Source organism: Carettochelys insculpta, chromosome 6, assembly GCF_033958435.1.
Source record: "Carettochelys insculpta isolate YL-2023 chromosome 6, ASM3395843v1, whole genome shotgun sequence".
Classification (NCBI taxonomy): Eukaryota; Metazoa; Chordata; order Testudines; family Carettochelyidae; genus Carettochelys; species Carettochelys insculpta.
Window position 1 is genome coordinate 43,413,373 of NC_134142.1, and position 22,669 is coordinate 43,436,041.

General features: G+C 48.4%; 1 protein-coding gene across 1 annotated transcript; it reads left to right on the plus strand.

The window, feature by feature from the left end:
- The first annotated feature begins 1,462 nt into the window (after nt 1–1,462).
- Nucleotides 1,463–22,339, plus strand: TMED10 (transmembrane p24 trafficking protein 10). Its single transcript, XM_074996758.1, has 5 exons — nt 1,463–2,179; nt 8,740–8,860; nt 14,172–14,245; nt 19,600–19,726; nt 20,126–22,339. Exons 1-5 carry the CDS (start codon nt 1,967–1,969, stop codon nt 20,245–20,247), a joined length of 657 nt encoding a protein of 218 aa, XP_074852859.1. The 5' UTR covers nt 1,463–1,966; the 3' UTR covers nt 20,248–22,339.
- Nucleotides 22,340–22,669: the final 330 nt, after the last annotated feature.

Here is a 22,669-nt window from a genome sequence, read left to right on the forward strand (position 1 = left end):
GTTATGTACAAGCCTTCCTTCAGCTTGGTATTAATATTTATGGGGGTTGCATGCTGCAGTTTACTATACAATAGCTTCTGATATTCTTTAGCACAGTCTTTGCAAGACCCTTCCCTGTAATTTGAGGTAGAAGATTCTTCTAGTTTTGTCTTTATTGCATCAGTCTTTGGGAGCCCAGAACAGACATGGTTACAATTAAAATCACATTTTATTTTGGTGCAGTTGTGAAGATTTACTTTCATTATTTTCTGGTCTGTACTTTGGGGCACCAGTCTCCTCACTGAATGCGGCCCCTGACTCTGGGCTTTGAATATGTTCATGGCTGGTACAAAGATGACACTGATCAACTGTGTTCTCAAAGAACAACAAGAAGTCTTGTGGCACCTTATAGACTAACAGATATTTTGGAGCATAAGCTTTTGTGGGCAAAGACCCACTTCATCAGATGCATGAGTGGTGGTTTCAGACGGGTATTTAAAAAGTGGGGTCCCAGTAAGAGGGAGGGCCAGGGCTGACAAGATCTATTCAGGGGCTCCTTTACCTGCACATCTACTAATATATTATATGCCATCATGTGCCAGCAATGCCCCACTGCAATTTACATTGGCCAAACTGGATAGTCTCTCTGTAAAAGAATAAATGGGCATAAATCAGACATCAGGAACGGTAATGTACAGAAGCCTGTGGGGGAACACTTCAATCTCCCTGGACACTCAGTGGCAGATTTAAGGGGGACAGTCCTGAAACAAAAAAATTTCAAAAATCAAATGGAGACAGAAATCTCTCAGCTGCAATTTATTTGCAAATTTGAATCCATTACCCATGGATTAAACAGACTGGGAGTGGCTTGCAGTTTACAAAGGCAGTTTCTCTGCTCTGGGTGCTAATATCTCCCCATTAGAATGACAAAGGCTCACATCCCCTGTCTGATCTGACTTGTTTTTTCCTCTTTTGATAAGTTTTGTTGATACTGGGCCATTTCCACCTTGATGAATAGACCTGTCAGCTCTGGCCCTCCCTCTTACTGGGACCCCACTCTTTAAATACCCCTCTGAAACCACCCCCACCCTCCACTCATGCATCTGATGAAGCGGGTCTTTGCCCACGAAAGTTTATGCTCCAAAATATCTGTTAGTCTATAAGGTGCCACAAGACTTCTTATTGTTCTTGAAGCTACAGACTAACAAGGCTGCTTCTCTGATACTTGTGTTTTCAAAGGCCACACTATGTGGGACCCAGGCGGTCCGTTGTTGTGCAGATTAAATAGCAGGCAACCCCTTCCCCGGGAGGGCAGGTAGGAGGCTTGGGACAGGCGTTCGGGGGGACTGTAGGAAGAGGCTGGACAGACCCCTGTCAGGGTGCTGGAGGGCAGTTTTCCAAACTTTACATAGTTGGGACCTGTTTTTCAGCCCCAAAATATAAATACATATAAAAAATGAAAAATAATAAATTTTCACTGTTTATTATTTATTCACAATAACAATAGTGCATAACAATAATATAACTCTTGATATAAACATGTAAGTGCCTAACTTATTGTTATTGCCTTAATTACATTGGAAAATACGACAGGTCCCAAACGAATAGGATCGTGGGCGACACTTAGTGTACTTTCCAAGCACCGGTGCACGCTCCAAGGCGGCCCACTGGGCCGCGGACCGCACTTTGGGAAACGCTGCTCCAGGGGGCCTGGGGCCTGGGGCCTGGGGCCTGGCACAGCGCCGGGCGGGACTTGCGCTCCCCAGGGTCCCGCACAAGTTCTCTCGCCTCCTCCTCGGGTCAGTCGGACGCTGTGTGGGGCGATCGCTACCACAGAAGCTCCCGCTCGGCCCGCGTCGACACCCACCCCCGTTCCCCAGCCCGGGGCCCGCGAGCGCGCGCCGCCGCCGCCGCAGCCTCCCTCCTCGCGCAGGCGGGCGGGCGGGCCGGCGCCGCTCACGTGGTGCGGGGAGCCGGATCCGCCGCCATGGCGCTGCCTGTGCCCGGCTGCCCTCGGCTCGGCCCGGCCCTGGTCCTGCTGCTGCTGCTGCTGGGCCCGGCGCGGCCCATCTCCTTCCAGCTGCCCGGCAAGGCCCGGAAGTGCCTGCGCGAGGAGATCCACCGCGACACGCTGGTCACCGGCGAGTACGAGATCGGGGCCCCGCCGGGGGTGGCCAGCGGCCCCTCCGCCAACCTCAAGGTGCGGAGCGGGGCTGGGCCGGGCCGGGCCGGGCGCTGAGGTCCTAACCCCTTGGGGGAGAGTCCTGCCCCCGTCGGGCCGGGCCGGGCCGGGCCGGGGAGCGGGGGCCCTGGGCCCTGCGTTGAGCTCTGCGAGGCCCCCGGAAGGAAGTGCCCCCAGGCCCTATCGGCATGGCCACCGCGGGAGGGGCTAGGCCCAGGCCCACACTGCACACAGGGGAGATGGGATACAGCCATAGGGCCACGCTGGGGTTCACTCTGCACGTGGCACACAGGGGAGATGGGACACAGCCGTAGGGCTACTTTGGGGTTCACTCTGTATATAGCATGCTGGGGAGATGGGACACACCCATAGGTCCCCGATGGGGTTTGCACAGCACACATGGGAGATGGGATACAGCCATAGGGCCATGTTGGGGTTCACACTGGACACGGCACACATGGGAGATGGGATGCAGCCATAGGGCCATGTTTGGGTTCATGCTGTGCATGGCATGCTGGGGAAATTGGTGGTAGCCATGGGGCCATGTTGGGGTTCACACTGCCCGCAGTACCTTGGGGAGATGGGTGATAGCCATAGGGCCACATTGGGGTTCACTTTGTGAACATAGCTTTCTGGGGTGATAGGTCACAGCCATAGGGTCATGATTAGGACCCTATCGAATTCACAGCCCCTTGGGGCTAATTTCATGGCTATAGGATTTGAAAATTGGTGAAGTTCTTGTGTTCAGGTGTTTAAACCTGAAATTTCACAGTTTTGTAGCTGTGGGGTGCTGACCCGAAAGGAGTTTTGGGAGGGGGGTGTCATAAACCTGTTGTAGGGAGATCATGCGATTGCACCTTCACTTCTGTGCTGCCTTCAGACCTGGACTCTGAAGGCAGCAACCACAAGCTTCCTTCAATGGCAGGAGTTTCCAAGAGGTAGAAATGGGTCTGATTTCCCCAGCTAGGGGGTCCTTGCTGCTAGTCTTGACTGGCGTGGGAGGGATAATGCTTGCTCTGTATGCACAGCTGCAGAAAGTGCTGCACTGCCTGCCCCACGCTGAGCTGGAGGAGCCTCAGGCTGCTGCCCATTACCAGACAGCATCTTGCAGCAGGAGGGAGCATGCAAAAGTGGATCCATCTGGTCTCTCCTCACCCTTAGCGTCTAGGCAGGAGATGAAAAAGTCCTATCCCTCCACTGCCCAGTGATAGCTAGGAAGCTCCTTTGAAGATATGATCCCACTCCATAAGTCTTCTCCAGCTGGGAAACCCAGAGGGTAGGTCTGGTCTGGTCTGGTCTGGTCTGGTTCCGCCCTTCAGCCCAACACACACGCTGCCAGAGCAGTTTGCAGGGATGGACAGGTCCTGTCTTTCTCCAGCCCAGTTGGAGCCAGGAAGCAACATTTGATAGAGTACTCCTAGGAACAGTGAGGCATCAGATGTCATTGGGAAGGGCATATTTCAAGGTTCATGATGCAGCGTGAAATTGGTGAGTCCCTAGCCATGTTGGGATTTGTGCTATGTACATGGCACATGGGGAACTGACTGTCAGCCATAAGGCCATACTGGGGCTGGGATTTACTCTGTGCACATGACATGCTGGGGTGGGGGAAAGGAGGAGGGAGTTGGGTGAAGGTCACAGGGCCACATCCAGTTTGATCTCTGCAAACTAGGAGGACAGTGAGAGTGGTGCTAGTGTTCACTATTCATGTTGTATGCTGGGAGTACAGATGGAGAGATGGTTAGAGTAACAGGGCCTTACCAGGTATTGCTCTCTATACGTGGGACAATATAGAGGGACTGAGGAGAAGGCCATGGAGATAGTGTTATCTGGAGCCTGTTCCTTTCTTGCGGGTATAAGGGACAGGTTTGCTCCGGGGAGGATGTCAGTTTGGTGCACCAGCATTTTGAGGGCATTCCATGGGAGGAAGAAAACAAAACTGGAAGCACCTGGAGGATGCCAGAGGACTTGAGAGGATTGTTGACACTGAGGTTAAGGCCAAGCAGAGTGTGCGTGAGTAATACACAGACACCGTCCATGTGACAAACCGCCATTTTAATACAGCTTTGACAGCATTGTTTGCAACCCGCCAAGTAACGTGTCCTCCATTTCTAACTTCACAAGCACCATACACTTTGAATCAGTTTCTGAGAAACATGTTGTTTCTTTGTTCTTGAATATGGAATGTTCTCGCATAATTGTCTGTCCCTGGGGTCCAGAAGGGGTGAGAATTTGTGATAAACTTCAGTCTAATAGTTTATGAATCCTCAGGGCCAAAAATACAAACGTTATCCCACTGGAAAGGGAAAATTCCCAGCTTTGTAGTGAGGGATACAACATCTGTCTTGAACCCAGGAAGGTCCCAGGATATCAGCCCTGATGCAAGTTTTATGTCTAAAATGCTCTTTTTGATCATTTTTAATTTTATTAAATGTTAGGCTATGTCTGCATTTTAATTACTGCAACTTCACCGCTCTAGACTTCAGCTTTAGATGCACACTACAGTGATGGGAGGGGTTCTTAAGTCATTTAAAGTAATCCACCTCCCTGAGAGGCTGTAGCAAGGGCAACAGAAGAATTCTGTTGACCTAGCACTGTCCACAGCAGGGGTTAGGTTGGCTTAACTGCATTGGGTAGGGATGTGGACTTTTCTGCACCCCTGAGTGGCACAGCTTGGTCAACCTAACTTTTAGGTTCAGATACAGCCTAAGATGTGTTTCTCTGCCTCAGCTCTGTACATTCATTGCATTCTGATTACACTGTAAGAAGGAAGGATAGGATACAAAATGGCTTAAGAGCTCCAATATTTTTGCGGTCATGTTTCTGATAACACACAGTGTATAAAAGACTCCTGGTGGTGTGCTGGATTGCAGAGGCCCCATACAAGCGGAGTTGTGCTATGCAGCCTTTTCAGAACTCTGTGCTTTCCCCTCTGTTCTCACTCAGTGATCCAGGCTCTCCTGGTTCTTTGCTTGTCCAGCCTTTCTACATCTGATTTTATTTAATTTTCATTTTCTGAAACTTCTGTTTGCTGCAGAAAGCCTCACACAAGCCCCTGGTGCAGCATTACTCTTGTGCGAGGGTTGCATTGTGGTTTTGCAATTGAATGGGGGCATTCAAGTTAAACTACCAGAGAGAAATGTGGTTTATTTATTAAAATGTTAAACGAGATTGAGTTGAAAATTGTCTCCATTCCCTCATACCACTTCAGGCTCAGTAATAGTCTGTGGCACCTCTAGCTCCATTCCATTTGTCATGCAGGAGTCTTGTGGCTAACCCTTGTGTTCTGCGGATGTGGACTCATCTGCTAGGCTTAAGCTCCTTTTCGGCTGAGTGCCTTTGTGCAGCGGAGGAGAATTTGTTTAGACTTGTCTCCAAATGGCACCTTCCCCAGAGTCTGGAAGGTCAGGTTGCCAGAACAGGCTCAAAGCACTAGGTCATGAGGCTGTAGGACAGGGTGTGGGTGTTGGGGGGGCCATTGATCCAGAGAAAGATCAGTCTGGGTCCAAACATAAGTGAGAAGTGAAAAAGGAAAATAAAATAAACACCTCACCGACCTGGACTCCAGGTGAGGAGGTGGGGAAAAAATACCCTTAACTGATATGGTCCCCGAAATGAGAAATGGGGAATAAAGAGAGACGCTCAGCTCACTCATGCAACTCAAGGCACCAGGGTTCCCTTCATGTTCCAGCCCTGTGGGGCAGGATGGAAGTGCAGGGCTTCCCCACAGGGCTGGATTAACTCTTCCGGAGCCTTGGGGCTAGTAGATTTTTGTGGGACACCCTAGGCTCTGGGATAGGGCCAAAAATTAGGGGTTCAGTATGTGGGAGGGAGCTGCTGAGGAGTCCTGTAGGCTCTGTGGGGAGAGGTAGGATGTAGGAGTGGGCTGATGGTGGGGCTGCAGGGTCTGGATGGGAAGCGGGGTGCAGGAGCGGGCTGGTAGTATGGGATCTGGGCAGGCAACTGGGGCGCTTACGTGGCACAGCTCCTGTTTGGCATGGGAGATGCAGGTTGTTCTGTACTGCCCAGCGCTTCAGCCACCGTCTCCCCTCCGTTCACATTGACAACGATACCTTGCCATGGGAGTGATGAGGGGATGGAGCCTACAGGTGAGTGCAGGAACAGAGCTTCCCTGCACTGCTGCTCTTCCCCAGCCTGGGGAGAGGGGGAACAGCAGTGGGCAGAGCTGCTTCCTCCCCCCTGCAAGGCAGAGCTGGCCGTGTAGGGGCCTTACTGCTGGCTCCCTGCTACTTCCCCTCAGGCATTGGGGAGTTGGTGCTCACGCTCCAGTCACATGGGGGGCAAGGGAGGGAGTGCCAAGGCTCAGATTTACGGGGGAGCTGGAGCACCAGTGCTGGATCACCCTGCTGCAGGGGAAGCCCTGAGTCTCGGTGCAGGGTGAATCAAGGCAAGCCAAGGGCCGGATCCAGCCCACAGGGTGTCGCTGCCCCATCCTGGCGTAGGAGGTTGATAGTTGCTGTGTTTATTAAGGATGGTTGTCATTAGGCTCTGTGTGTTTGTGAAATCCCAACACTAACAGTGGTACCCTCTGTTCCCGAGGAATCTGTACAATGCGCCAGCTGGCCGCAAAGTTGATGCTCTTGGGTGGATGACGTCTCGCTTTGGCTTGGTCACATGCGGCTGTTGCATTGTTCAAGCTGACAGTGTGGGGAATTGATGGGCTGTTTGGCAAGGCAGAGAACAATGCTTTCTGGGGGATGGCATTACTGTAAATAACGTTTGAACTTTAAGAAGAATCCCTTTCAGGTTAGCCTGTCCTTCCACAAGCATGTTGGCACGCTGTATAAGCTGCTTTCCCGCACGCCTAGCTTGATGGGTAACGTGTCTGGGTATTGGGCATCTAATACCGATGGAAGCAGACAGCAAACTGCCACTGTCTGAAGTGCTACCTCCAGGCAGTGTACCTTTTAGTGTATGCACAGTGTACCTTGGGTGGCACATGACCAAGATTATCACTGAATTTGAGCCTCTGGCTGGATCATTAGCTTCCCCAGGTACTGGCTGAGTACCGATGCAAGGAGTATAATTTGAATGCTGATCCTTGCCTCCCTTCTGGCTCCCCACTAGCATTCTGTTGCTAGCATTAGAGACAAAGCAAAAAGGGATCCGTCCTGCATACCACAGAACTCTTCTCTGGGTATTGTTCAACATCTGGATGAGGGATTGGATCGCACCCTCAGCAAATTTGCAGGTGATGCTAAGCTGGGGACTGGTAGATACATTGAATTATTTCTCCAGGTGGTGAAGCAATAGAGCGTATTATATAGAGAGGTGATGGAATCTCCATCCCTAGAGGTTTTTAAGTCCTGGCTTGACAAAGTCCTGGCTGGGGTGATTTAGTTAGGGTGGATCTTGCTTTGGGCAGGGGGTAGGATTCAATGAGCTCCTGAGGTCCCTTCTAGCCCTTGGATTCTATAATCCTATGAAAGATAGGACTCAGACCTTCCCCCAGAGCACAGTAGTGAGAATTGCAGTCAGGTTTAAAAGGCAGCACTCCAAATACAAGGGACTCTTTGAAGTAGGTCCTTTTCTTTGTTTCCTTGACTAGGCTCTGTGGGCAGATTCAATACAGTATCAGGCTGAACAATTTGAATATGGTTAACCCTAGTTGCTCTGTGAGTGGTATGCAAGGTAGGCTAAGCAAGAAACCTGACCAAGTGTACCTGATAGTCTCTCAGGTGCTTGGATTGAGATTGTACTCTGCATAGTCCACCTTGTCCAGCATCCTGTTTCTGATGCTGACAGGTGCCACGTAGTTCCAAGCAAGGTCCAAGAAATCCCATAATAGACAATTATGGAATAACCTGTTCACAGAGCAAGTTTCTTCCTAACCTGCCAGTTATGGTTTATACTCTTAAGTGTGAGAGTTTATGGCCCCTATTATTTTTTTTTCTTTTCTAATTAACTTGGTTGGTCTCATTATTCATATAAATATCTGAACCTTTAACACTGCTGCACGGTGAGATTAAGCTATGCGCAGCGGTGGCTTTCCTGAATGGCACCTGCCAATGTACTGTCAACTAATGTAACTTTGTAAGAACCGTCTCTAGATTTGACTAATCTAAATCGTTTTTTTATGTCAGCACAAATTAGCCTGCATATGACAAGTAGCCCAGTAGCACCTTAAAGACTAACGCGTTTCTTAGGTAGCGAGCTTTTCTGGGAAATTATGTGGGGCTGAAGGAGCCCTCAATACTTCTTGCTGTTAAGAGCCAGAGAATCTCTGTTCTTTGCTGAGCATTGCTTTTGGAACTTACAATTTTAGAATGCAAGGAGATGCTAAGGAGGCAATGAACAAGGATTCTGAGCATCAGACAACTAAAATTAGTCTGTGTCCAGGGTGTTTAATTAAAAACCAGCAAAATCAGCTCCTAGAAGCCTACTGTTTTTGCCAGCCTGTGGGAAATGAACTTAAATGGGGCAGCTGGAAGCAAAAGGCAGCAGACCCTAATGAAGGCCTAGGCAGAGCCTGTTAAGTTTATCTAGGTGTCATTGGGAGACTGGTCTCCTGCCTACAACTGTGCTTGAGCCACTCTTGCTGTCTGCCTCTCTTACAGATAACTGACTCAGCTGGACACATCCTCTATGCCAAGGAGGATGCCACTAAGGGCAAGTTCGCCTTCACCACTGAAGACTACGACATGTTCGAGGCTTGCTTTGAGAGCAAGCTCCCTGTGGGTGAGTGCAGAAAGCTGTTCCCTGCCCTTTGTTTTCCCTGCTCCTGGTGGAGTATCTTGGGTAGGGGGTGAATCAATTTCAGTGTGTCGTTTGCAAAGCACTCTGGGATTCATTATCCTGAGAGGAATGGGATGCTCTGGGATGAGGAGTTTTGTTTCACTGGTGCAAAATAGCTGCTGTATGCATTGGGATTGGGAGTGAAATGCTCCTTGCAGCTCACCTGCAGAGCGCACCGGGGTCCTTCAGGCCCAGGCGCACGAGGAGGAATGGGATTACCAACAGGGAATTGTGACAGTGACTGTAGGAGGAGAGGAGCATCTCAGAAGTCTGAAGGGAGGATACAGCATGGAGCAGAGCAGACTCTTACTGCTGTTTCTGCGCAGCCTCTTCTCATGTCCCAATTCTGACAGCCCAGAGAAGGCTGGCACTCTTTTGTCCTCCCTATTTGCCCACTTCCTCCTCCTCTTTTGTAGTAGAGTGTAGTCCCTTTCTTGGATGTAGCCTGTCACAGCAGTCCTGTTCTAGGCTGGGGTGCCCCTTCCCAGAGGGGTTGCAGCAACCTGTGGTGTTTGCCTCTGGTTGCACTGGGTGTCCTTTCCTTTGAGTGATCCTTTGACAGAGGGAAGGGGAAGCGAGCCAGACGTCAGTCCTGTTACTGTGCTGCAGGGACAGTTGCCTAATGAGCACTGAGGCTGCCATTTCCTGTGAGTGTGACGCATTTGCCACTCTCTCTGCTGAGTAGCTAGGATCAAGTTCAGGACAAATGCCTGAGAACCAACAGGCATGTGGGTTCCATCTCCAGTCTGTGGAGGGCTGGTCTTATGCCTCCTGTAGTCTTACTTAGTCTGGGGGTACTCAGTGTTCTCACAGCTACTGCAATGGTTCCCCTTTTGTGATCCCATTCCTCTCATGCCTTACCCTACAGGAGCCCAGAGTGCTTTGAGGACTGACCATGGAGATCGCACCACTCCCGCCTTTGCCTAAATGCACTTTGGTGTAGGATGGAGGATCAGTTCTGCACCAGGTTTAGGACTAGCTAAAATGGCAGACAACTGGTTTGGGATTTATGGCCAAGCTGTAGGTTTTAATACTAACCTGGACCCAGTCCCTTAGCTCTTCTCTGATAAACTTAAAGTGCCTGTTTCTGGTCTCCCTTATATCACTGTGATTTCTTTTAAGGATTTCCATAGTGATGGGGGCAGCCTCTGCTTCGAAAGGTAGCACTTAGTGAGGTGACTCCAGGAGCTGTTCAGCTGAGCTTTCCTGGAGTCCTCTGTGGGGGGCTTGTATTTGAGGGTACCTGGCTCTGCATGAGAATAGGGACTCCCTTTTTCTTGTGTCTCAGAGCTTAGTGCTTGAAAGCTTCCAAATAGTGCGTGTTGCAAGTTGGGTAACTACCTGAATCTTCCCCAGGTGTGGATACAAGGGAGTGTTAAAGCTAGTTGGCTGTATTATGGTGACTGATGTGAGGGGGATAGGGGAGGGGCCTAATTCAAGACTGGGGGCTGGAGAGTCTTGGAGAGGAAGGTCCTGGCCCCTCTTGAATGTCGGCTCTGGAGGAAGTGATTGTTTTGCTGAGATAGTTCAGTTGGATAATTCTCCCTGCAGCCCTGTTAAGGGGGTTCCTACTGGACATCTGTGAGAAAGGTAGCCCCAGTGGGGGCTGCAGACAGGGAAGCGTTCATCACTAGCAGAGCTGTGACTGCCCCTGGGAGGGCAAGCTGGGCAGCAGGAACTGTTGGTGGAGGAAACACAGGGCTGTTGAGCCAGGTGGGTTCTGAAGAGCTAGGATTTCTCAACCCCCAGCCACAGAAATGGGGAAGAGGAAGTGAGTGATGGCAGATCAGCTCCTTGTGCAGGGCCCTGGTATCTGGTATAGGGTAGCTTGGCAGACACAGGGATCTCTGCTAGCAACTCCTCTGGGTGTGGGTGGTGTACAGGCTGCTCAGGGCTGGGGTGCAGAGTCTGGGAGAGAGTTAGGGTGCACGGTAGCTGGGGTAGGGGTTTGGGACTTGGGGTGCTTACCTAGGGCAGCTCTCATTTGGTGCTGGTGGGAAACGTGGCTCTTTGCTACCCCATGGAGCCTCCAGGCAAGGGCAATGTGAGGACAGAGCTTCCCCGTGTTCACAGCACTGTGGCTCCAGCTGGGAGATGTGGGGATGGCAGTGCATGGAGCCTTCTCCCCCTACTGTGAAGGGCTGGCCCAGAACACTGGCTGCTCCTTGCTGGCCCTGCTGTCACCAGAGGAGTGTGTGTCTTCCCTGGCCATGGCATCACACATTTCCCCCAGTAAGGAGCTGCCACAGCCATGGGAGAGATGTGCTACAGCCCTGGCAGGGAGCTGCTGGGGAAGAAGGGCTACTTCTCTGGCTGTAGCACTCTGTGTGCAGCAGCTCTGAGCCCCTGCATAGGGCTAATGAGAAGCTGTGTGGCACCACGGCTTAGGGGAACCCTGGCCCCCCAGTTCCATTCTGCCTGTGAAATAGCAGGAACTGGATTCTCTGAGGGATTGGAGCTTCACTTCACGACGAAAGCCTGGGGCAGCATCTTCCTTCTCTGCCTAGCACCCCATCTCAGGAGCAAAGAGAACCTGTCTTTCTGGAGCAGCCTGTTCTCTTCCTGCCTTCCTGTGGGGTGACAGACATTTAAGTTTTGTGTGAGACACCCAGGTTAACTTGTATGTTTTCCCTTTGAATTGTAACATTAGTAGCTGTGTGGATCCTGGTGAAGTTGCCCCAGACCTTCCCTCCCCATTTGGTGGTAGCTTCAGAAGCTCCTCCAAAGTGGTCTGTGAAAGGCCCCATCTTCACAAAGGGCTTTGCTGGAGCTAGGAAGAGTGAATCAGACTCCCTGTCTCTAAAAGTCCTGGATCACTGATTTTGCTTCATCTCTTGACTTCACCAATTCGTCAGTTACAAGATGGAACAGAGAGTTTATTGAAGGTCCTTGGGACTCATAGGAAGGCCCCAGACCCAGCAGCCTCTCAAGGGATCACTTTCTGGCAGCCCCTTGAAATATTAACCCCTCATAAAATGCCTGTTCCCCTGTCCTATTACACTCACCAGCTCTCTCGCTCTTCCTGCTGCTTGGTGCCTCTCATTTGTCTCACCCGTTAGGGTTTGTTGTACTGTCTGCCAGACTTTTGTCTCTCCTCACCTCAGCCTGAGGGGCCCAAAACCCCACGCGCACTTCTGTAATGTACATAATATGCAAAACAATCCCCTACTGATCTGCATGTGTTGAAGGCCTTGGGTGGCCGTTGGCTCCCATCCTCCCTCTCAGCCTCCAGTCTGTCTGCATGACACAAACAAGTTTGTGGCAAATGGCTGAAATGTGGAACACACAGCGTTTCCTTTGTATCATGGTGTCACTGGCAGATTATAATGGCTTTTAGTTTTGTTATAAGGATCTTTCCTGTATGTATGAAATATAATGACCAGTTTTTTAAACAAAAACTAGAAAAAAAATCCATCCTGTGTGACCATAAGGACTTCCTTCTCTCCCGCCCCATTCTCACCACCACCACCCATGAACCCTGGGCCTTCAAATTCACAGCAGAGATGTCCCTTGCTTGAGCTAAAGGAATACATTATACTCAGTGGATAACAGGCACCAAAAGACCATGCAAGACACACACGTTGCCAGTGAGTTGTACAACTAGCAGACAGCCATAGAAAGTTGGAGATCAGGATTTCTGAATTTTGTTCTTGGTTCTGGGAGAGAAGTGTTATCTAATGGTTAGAGAGGTGCTTGGTTAGAGACAAAGTAGCCGAATACAAAGCTTTGACATGTTCATTCTGAAAGCCAGTGTGGCTGAGGGGGGTGAAGCTTGTGCCTGCTATATTAAAGATCTGGGGTATTTTCCCAGCTCTGCTTGAAGTGACTCTGTGTCACACTGCATTTAACTTATTTACAAACTGGGGGAATGACACTTGAGTGTTTCCTAAGGAAGCCTTGACTGTGCTCCACAAGGAAGACTCTGAAGTACACAATCTACAGAGGTGAGTTCAGAACTTGTGCTGTTCAGGTACCTTTCTTTAGGCTACAGGGTATTAAGGGCCATCCTTACAGGGTTGCAGGGCCTGGGGCAACCCCATCCCCACCCCAGCCCCTGCATCCACCCCACATCTTCCCACCCTGCTCCACCTCCATGCCACCCTTTTTCCCAAACCCCTCCACCTCTTCCTGTCCCCATTGTACCTCCTGCTCAAAGTCCCCTCCCAGACAGATGTGACCCAGGGGATTGCCAGTAGGCTTGGTATGGGGCAGCAGCAGGGGTTGGGCCCCCTGTGCTCACTGCGGCAGCAGAAGCCACAGGAAACAGAGGAACCCAGCAGCCTGCTCTGCTGGCCATCCCCAGTTGGGTTGCTCCTCTTCACCACAGCAGTGGCATGTGGCATGACCAAGTGGGGAGATGGTGGAAAGCGAGGCAGACAGCTGTGTCACTACATTTCCTGCAGTTCCCGATGCTGTGGAGAGTGCAGAGATGCCTGATGCAGCCCCACTCTAGGCCCCTCAGGTAATCAGTCCCCTGGCTGCTCAGGGCCCCATAGGCTAGCCTAGATATGGGGGACTATCCTGTCCATAGGATGGTTGGGGTGGCCACCATTTTAGGGCTCCCTAAAGCATAGGACCTGTGGCAGCCGCCCCAAACTGCCCTGTGGATGGGACAGCTCTGAGGGTATTTGGACGCGGGGGGTCTCTCATCTGTGATACCTTCCCTGATGGGTGATATGGTGGAACAGGCAGCTTGATGTGGCTGAAGTGCGAGGTGCTCTGGAAAGTTCTGTATACTTGTGTTCTTTTTCCTTTGCCCTCTTCCAGATGTGGTAGCTGGCTGTAAGCCCTGTGTGCCTGTTGGCTTTAGGCTCCTCTGTTCTCCCTCAGCTTGTTTTTTGGCTGTCATCTTTTATATTTGCAATGCCCTGGGGAAGCAGTTGGCTGTGGCCCTGGCTCTATTTTTGTGTGTCTCTAGTCTGTCTGCTGAGTGGAGGTGGTTGTGTCTTTTCTGCCTTGGGAAGCCCGATTCAAAGTCTGGGCACATTTCAGCTCTCTTGGTGCCTGGTAGCAGTTTGTGTCCTGCGTGCTTAGTGCTCCTAGCTACAGCTCGTTCTCATTATCTGCGGGAGCCCTTCCCTCACCCTGGGCTCATTCAGAAGGTCCTGTGATTTTAAGCAGCACGGTGCTGCCTCTGCAGCTGGCTGGAGACTTGCCAGGAGAGGGGTGGTGTGAGTCTCTCTCCAGTGGAGGCTTGGTGAGTTCCTGGCAGCCTGAAAGCTGCACACAATGAATCCTTTCATTGCACTTCCAGGAACGGGGCGGATGCCGGACCAGGTCGTGATCCTGGACATGAAGCATGGAGTGGAAGCAAAAAACTATGAGGAGGTATGTCCCTTGCCTGCTGCCAGTACCTCAGAGCTCCTTCCTATCACTCACGTGATGCTGTGTTTGGATCTGGGGCTTGTGATGGGAAACTGCTTTCCCAGCCATGATGACAGCCTGTTTGCAGCTGGATGCGGCTGTTAGCGCCTCTTGTGGTGAGATCTAAAAATAACCTGCTGTTCTAATTCTGGGTGGGCTGAGGCCCAAAGTGTAAGCTTCTCAGCCAGCATGACTTGGTTTGTGGGGGGGTGGCGGGGTTAGGTATTGGAATCAATAACAGGTGGACACCAATAGTTTCTGCTGCTGCAACAGAGCAAGGGAAAGGCAAATCCTCGTCAATGTGAAGCTGTATAATTGCCATTCACAGCCACAAGAAGTGCTGATCCACAGCCTCCAGGGGGCTCAGCTGCCTTTCCAGGGACAATTGCAGTCTTTCTCACAGTCAGAAGAGCTGCCAGTACAAGTCGGTAGGTTGGCTTTAAGGACTGAGGCATGCTGACAAGATGCAGGGAGACGGATTGAGAAAGGGGAAGGAGTTGCTCTCTGAGAAGCTTTCTGTCAAATTACCTACAGACTCCCCCTTTCCTACAAGCAAAACTCACTAGCTCCTTTCTGTCCATGCTGAGGTGGACAGTGCTGGCTCATTTTACCTACACCTGGGTCAGATTCTGCTTCCAAAGATCAGGTATCAAGAAGTGGACTCAGGCTGAGTATGCCCCTATATTTCCATCGCATGGTATGTGCAAGGCAGAGCGTGGATGGGGAAGCATGCCTAAGCTCCCCACTGGCAAAGCTTTGCATGAAGGCCAAGAGGGAGCCCTGTGTATACTCTGTGTACAGAATCTTCCCTCCTTCTACTCTGTATTTCTCACTTGTGTTAGGAAAAGAGACAAGGTGAGGCACTAGCCCCTGGAGTGGCAGAGAACGGTCTCATTCAGTCTTAGAACAGTCAGGCTGAGATAGAGTTTGAAGCAGTGTTCCCATAACATTAGCAGAAGCGCTATAAGAAGTGACATGAGAAGCATGTTTCAGGAGAGATGTGGACAAATTGAAAATGTCCAGAGCACAGCAGAAAAAATCATTAAAGGTCTAGAAACCATGAGGTAAAAACTGAAGAAAACTGTTTTTGTTTAGACTGGAATAGACAAGATGGAGGGCGACCATGATAACATTCTTCATGTATCTGAAAGGTTGTTATGAAGAGGAAGATAATAAATTGCTCTCCTTATCCGCTGCGGACAGGCCCAGAAGTGAATGTTCTTAAGTTGCAAAAAGGGAGATCTGTGTTAGACATTAGAGAAACTCCCTGACTGTAAAGGTAGCTGAGCACTTGAACAAATTACCTAGTGATGTCAGGGAATACAGTCATAGAATACTAGAACTGGAAGGGACCTTGAGGTCATCAAATCCACTTCCCTGCCCTTAAGGCAAGACAAGCACCGTCTGTATTATCCCATTAGATATCACCATCATTTCTGGTTTTTAAGAACAGGTTAGATGACGATCTGTGAGGGATGGTCATACGTAACACTGTTTCAGTGTGGGGGACTGAACTAGATGACCTGTTGACATCCCTTCCAGTCTTACGTTGCTATTACTGTAGTATGTGAAAACAGTACATTGGACATGGGAAACTCCCTGACTCAACAACCTCTGTGCCCTGTGGTGAGGACTTTCTGCCTAAATCAAGGGCCAGTGAAGAAGCAGGGTGCCCAGTATCCACATATGTTTTGTTTTGTTTGGTTGGAGTACCCACATAAGTTTCTGAGGCTCCTTCTGCAGAAGAGGTAGGTTTCACAGCTGGCAGAGGAAGGATTGCCCTCTAGTGCACAGTCTGTGAATTACATAGAGTGGATTCAAAGGACTATGCTCCTTCCCGTCCTGTCGAAATACGCTGCCAATCGAGGCCTGCAAAACTTCAGCTTCTACCCTCCCTTTAACTGTGAATCAAATTCTTACCCCAAAGGCAAGTGGCTGGTTAAGTCTTGGGGGTAAGGGGGAGGGTTGGGTGGTAGGGATGCGGGCAGGGGGAGCTGGGGGTTGTTGTTCATACAGAGGCAAGTTCTTACTATAGATTGGGTTTACCCCAATGTCAAACCAGGTAAGCTGCACCAATACATGTCACTTTTACACCAATGTAGCACTGATGGGTCAGAGTTTGCATCAGTGTAACTGTGCCACTGTACTAATCCCCACTGTAGACAAGCCCTCAGAGCATCCATGCTTGTTAATAATGGACTAGTGGCATGATGGTGGCCGGGTAGGTGTCTGGGTGCCCAGATATATTTGTGGTGAATGATTGGGCCTCCTTTTAGCTGCAAGAATGCCAAAGGGGCATGTTCAGGGCTTGGTCCAGTGAAAAACTTACTTTTCCTAGCAAAACCTTCCCACTCACCACTCTTCAGTTCTGAAAGGGGAGAGCAACATCTTTGAGGAAGTCATCTGAGTCTCACTCACTTCCAGACTTGTTTGATGAAGTGCCTGACCAGAGAATTAGTCACTGAGGATATGTCTACACAGCAGTGAACAACTTATGGTGCCCAGTCTCAGAGCCTGGGTTAGTAGTCTCTGGGCTCAGGGGATGGGGCTAAAAATTGCAGAAGAGGTTCTGGCTCAGCCTGGAGCCAGGACTCTGAGACCCACCTCCCTTGTTGGGTTTTAGAGTCAGGGCTCCATCCTGAGCCCAAAACTCTCCTCTTGTAATTTTTAACCCCACAATTCGAGCCAGAGCCAATTCACCAGGGCTCTGATGCCTGGCACTGCTGTGTTTTTATGTCAGTGTAAATGCACCTAAAGCTACTAAGAAAGATTGTGTTGGGGCCGCTGTATGGGAAGGAGGCAGTGGCAGTGGCGGCAGCAATGCCTGTTCTTTACAAGGGCGTCCATGGTATGCATAAAGCTGTTTCCTGAAACTATCAATTAGCTAATATTAGTCTGAATCTAAATAGCTTTTTAAGTCCATTGTTTCTTGTTGTTACCTTTTTTTAAAGCCACTGGTTATAGAAACTCTCTCCCAGGTTCTGTAAACAGACAAAAAACAAGCTGAGCTGTAGAATGCTCTCTGGTGTTTGTTTTACACCCCGGGGAAATTCTACACCTCTGCACAAGCACAGAATTATTATTTCCCTCAGGATACCAAGATCCAGGTCTGTAAGTTCCTATAATCCTGTATGGGTATGGAACCTGGGTGACCTCTGTTACAATGCAGACAACAAAAATGATGCAGGAAAAGTTGTTCAGTTAGTAAATTCTTTACTAGACATTAGCTCATCTGTATGGCCTCACAGAGCAGATGGTAATACTACTAATGGTGAATTAAGGGTAGGTACCTCAGTTACTGCTGGAGAATGTAAATGCAGCAATGGTAAGAAATGCAATCTGCTTTCCAGCCGCAGCTGATTGATTTAAATGATTGATCTTAATTGTTATTTAAATCAACAGGCAGGAAACCTTGATTTAAATAATCAATTTGAGTAATTTTCCATTTTGCTTTTTAGCTGTTTTCCTAAAGAAAAGTTGATTTCTCATTTGTTGATAACCATTATAACTTGTTGTTCTTTTTTAAGTATAACATTTATGCTAATTTGGTACATGCACTATATCCTTCCTGGTTATATGTGCACGTATTTAAACAATTATTTTTATAGCTTAACTTACATTACATTTGTATTCTTGATATTAATTTTTTATTGCATTAGAAAATGAATGATGTATTTCTTATTTCCTAGATTATGATTCATTTTTGTCTGTAATTTGTCCAGCTCTGTTTGGATAAAAATTCAAATGTTATTAAAATGCACAAGCAGTATTTTAAAATGCTTTTATTATTTAACTAAAATTAACTTAAATGTGCTGAATAAGTAAGAAAAAACTTTATCACACAGGCCGTGTCTACACTGGCACAAATCTTTGAAATAGCCATGCTAATGACCATTTTGAAGATTACTAATGAGGCGCTGAATTGAATGTTCAGTGCCTCATTAGCATGCTTCCGGCTGCAGCTCTTCGAAAGCGCCGCATTTGAACTCCCGTGGCATGGCTACACGGGGGTCCTTTTCAAAAGGACCCCGCAGATTTCAAAATTTCAAGGGAGTAAGGGGATTTTGAAATATGCAGAAGGACCCCTGTGTAGCTGCGCCACACCGCTTTCGAAGGTCCACGTCCGGAAGCATGCTAATGTTAATGAGGTGCTGAATAGTCAATTCAACGCCTCGTTAGTAATCTTCGAAATGGCCATTAGCGTGGCTATTTGAAAGATTTGTGCCAGTGTAGACACAGCCAAAGTGTTTTGCATTTAAATCCATCTAATATGTTAAATAAAGAAAATATCTGTAGTTAATGAAATAAAGTGATTTTTGTGGTCATTGTGTCCAGGATTTTCGAACTAGTAGATCTTATCTCCTTATGCTTAGCCTATAGTCAAGAAGAGGGGAAACCAGATTCTCTGTTCTTTGAATTCCTTTTGGTTTCTTAACTTTGAATGAGTTAGTCACTAAACTGAACTGGGTGAATGAACTAAAATGAAGAAAATAGTGGATCTGCACCTGCGGAAGAAGCTGTTGTGATCAAAAGCCGAGTCCAGATGCCGAGACAGTGACTTCTATAAGTTCAGTGGTTTGATTTCTTTAAAAATTGGCACAAAACATATTGCTTAATATTTTAATTTAATTTGTTATTTTAATATATAATAACTTTAAATGTCATAATTTCAGAAATAAGTGTATTTTTAAAAATAAACCTGTATATACATTTTTAAAAAAGATACACATTTTAAACATCTTGATTTTTATTTTAAAAAAACATGTTTTTATCCATCCTGTTCCCAACAGCCACCATATCCCTCATGTTCACATATTGTGTGTGCTCATGTTTATGCCCTAGATTTAAGTGTACTGTAGTCAGGTTATGCTGCTTCTGGAAAGGGAACTTAGAACTTTCTGACTTGACCTGTTTAAGTTTTGAACCCTCAAGTTGCTGCAGTACCAGAGTGGACTTTGTAACTAAATTTCCAGTGCTTTTTTCCTGCATCCCTGTACAGAGCCTTGTAACTTTTAGCCACATGGCAGACTATATCATCCTGAGCTCCAGAAACCAATTATGAATTAACAAGAACTAGGAAAAGTTCCTGCTGAGAGCAGCTATGCATGTCTTGTTAGGAGTGTGTGGGGTGAATGGAGTAACAGTGCGGAGAAGCTTGCTGTTTTGGGGTTTTCTGGCCTGCAGAGGGCACAGTCTTAAGGGAGAGGTGCCCCACATCTAGGCCATGTGGGAATGAAGAACGGTCTCGAGCGGGTTGCCTAGGCCCATGCAAAGGCTGCTGTTTCTAGCTCTGTGATTCACTGATTCTCCCTTAACAGATTGCTAAGGTGGAGAAGTTGAAGCCCCTGGAGGTGGAACTGCGGCGCCTGGAGGACCTCTCTGAGTCCATTGTCAATGACTTTGCTTACATGAAGAAGCGTGAGGAGGAAATGCGGGACACCAATGGTAAGAGTTCACATACACCCAGGGAGAACTGCAAATGTAAGAGCTATACTCTCACTACATCTTTGTTAATGGGACAGAATTTGGAGATTAGGCAATTACAGCTGTTGCTGTCTATTTTGTACACCTTTAAACTTCTGGGTGTTGGACCCTCAAGCTGTCCTCTTTAGAAGTCATTTCCTTCTCTTCCACTCATGATTTTGCCATGGGAGTACTCTCATGTTGGTGCTGCATCTTCTCAGGCCCCACTTCCCTCCCTACAGCCCCCACATCTGCAATTTCACTGTTAAAGTTCTGCAAAGTTGAGGGAGATGACTTCTCAGAGACCCTCTTCTCCTTAAGAAGATTTTTTATCCAGACTCTGGGCATCTGAGTTTCTTTGCCTTCATTCGTCTGTTTCAGAGTCAACCAATACCCGGGTCCTGTACTTCAGCATCTTCTCCATGTTCTGTCTCATTGGACTGGCCACTTGGCAAGTCTTCTATCTGCGTCGTTTCTTCAAGGCCAAGAAGCTGATTGAGTAAAGGGGCAGTTCCCCTTTCCCTCCTCTTAAACCCAGCTGGACACCATAGGGACCCAGCCATGACCTTCCAGAGCCATCTTGTAGCTGATACATGCTGACTGGAGGTTTTCTGCAGGAACTTTTCCCTAAGAGGGGAGGGGATCACAAGCACTGGAGACTACAAAGGGATTCTGACCTCCTGTTGGATGGTGGGGGAGGGATGGGGTTTACGGTGGATTTGGAGACTCCTATGGCAGTGATGAAATAAACATGGTGTTTCCATGACAGCTGCAGTTGGTAGAGCATGCTGTCTTTTCTCCCTTTATATTCTAAGCTTGGTGATGTCACCCATCCGTCTGTGACCACCATGTTATTCTGAGCCACTAGAATTGGATAAGTATATTAGGTACTAAGCAGCTACAGTGTGGGAGGGGGATCTACAAGCTCTGACAGTCTGAAACCCAATGCTTATATAAGCAGAGCTTGGTGCAGAGTAACAGGGTTACAGTGCTTCCAGTGGTGGGGCACTAAACTTTATTTGGCCTCTGTCAGAGACCTTGGTGTTTCTTCCTATGGGAGCTGGAAGGGGAGCTAAGATGTTACTGAGCCTGAAGAGGACAAGCCTCCCAGACTCAAACAAATTGCTGAGAGTGGGCCCAATCTTGTCTCTGTATGTTTGTCTTGGATTTGCTTCTGTTTCTGAGACAATGCAGCAGTCCTCAGAAAGTGTCTTGGTCACTGAGGGGCTTCTTCATGACGCCTTTCCCAGATACAAATTGGCAGTATAGGTTCAGGCCTGTTTTTGAATGGGAGCATGGTAGTTTGGGAACTCTGGGAGGCCTCTTCATCTGACACAGCTAAAATTAATGTCAAGTGTAGCTGGAAGATCTTCATTCTCTGTACGTAGCATGACCTGCTTTGTGTTCTGGGGACGTGTGGGATGTCCTAAAGGTTAGCATTCAGAAGAGCTGAGGGAGCGCAGCTGAACTGGAATATTATACACAATGGGAACATGGATATGCCCCTTCTGAGAGTCTCTGAGTTGACAATAGCATGTGACAAGCAGAAATGTCTTGGGGACGTCCCTAAACTGGTGAGAACAGCTGTGCTGCATGGAGTGGGAGGTCATTTGTAGTTTTACTGCCTCCAACATGGTATTGGGTTCAACAGGCCATGCTGGAGAAAACCAGGTAGGTTCTTTTCCTGGACTTATCCCACTGGGTTTTCTGGGCAGAATGATGAAAATGTTTTCATTTTCTCTGCATTCCCTTAGAGAAAAATTCCAATAGGGCCCAGCCTGGTCACATGCTCCTCATCCCTCCAGCCCAGAGGTTTCCCTAGCTCAGACAGAGCAGCATTTATGTTTTCTTTACTGTGTTTCACAATTACTTTGTGAAATGTTTTCTAGGCTGAATTTATCGTTTAGCTATTTTAAAAAAAAAATGGCTAGAGGCAACCTCGAGGAAAGAGTAGAAAATTGAAAAACTCTCCATTGTCTTTTAAATTCATTCAACATGTTGGAGTTTTGTACCATTTGTCTTGAAATCTGGTATCTTTTTAGGCTCCTAACTGTTCACTAGCCCCTCTTCCCCACTTACGAGACCTCAACCATGTTAATTCTACCTGCAAGCCCCCTAAACTGCTTTGAATTTCTGTGTTGTTTTAACAACTCTGTTCAGAACCCAGGGCCCACCATCTTGATGCATTTCAGCACTGGGAAGCTGTGACACCACCACAGCAGTGATGTCTCAGGATTGGACTGAGCTGAAAGAGATAGGTACAGTAGTTTAGCTTCCCACAGCCTGAAGCCGATCTGCTGAGGCTTAAAAAAAAGGTGAGAGAGAAAAAAATGTTTACTGGCACCTTCTCCTATCTCTGCTCTTGCCCCCCCTTTGCTAAGTTGGCACAGTGAGGTCTCTTACATAACTCAGGTTGTGAGGCTAGCGTTACATCCAAGTGACCATTACGCTGTAGTCACATTGATACTGCTAGCCTCTGTCTCTGCTCTTAGCACTTGTGGAATGGTGACGGGGGAACTTGCACAGAATTGCCTGTAATTACTGGTCTGGGGAGTTTGTCATTTTTCTTAAATAAAGCTTCCTTTGGAAAAATAAGTCTCCTGAATTGTGAGATTCTTGTTCTCTTCATGCCATGTGCCTACTAGCTGCTGCTTCTTGTACTCCTGGCTCCAGGCACGCTAACCTGGGAACCCAGGAGGCCTTAGGATCTCCAGGAGATTTGCGATTTCCTCTACTCTACTTCAGTAACTGCTTGTAAATTAAATGTGTCTAAAGAATGTAAGTGAATTCTGGATTGCTGAAAGGGGTCAGGCTGATAGGCCTGGATATTATAGGCTTTCAGTTTGCCGAACAGGTACGGCAAAGACATTAGCAGGACAAGCAGCACTCACTCGGACCAGCTTTAACAGTGAGTGTGTCTCCAGT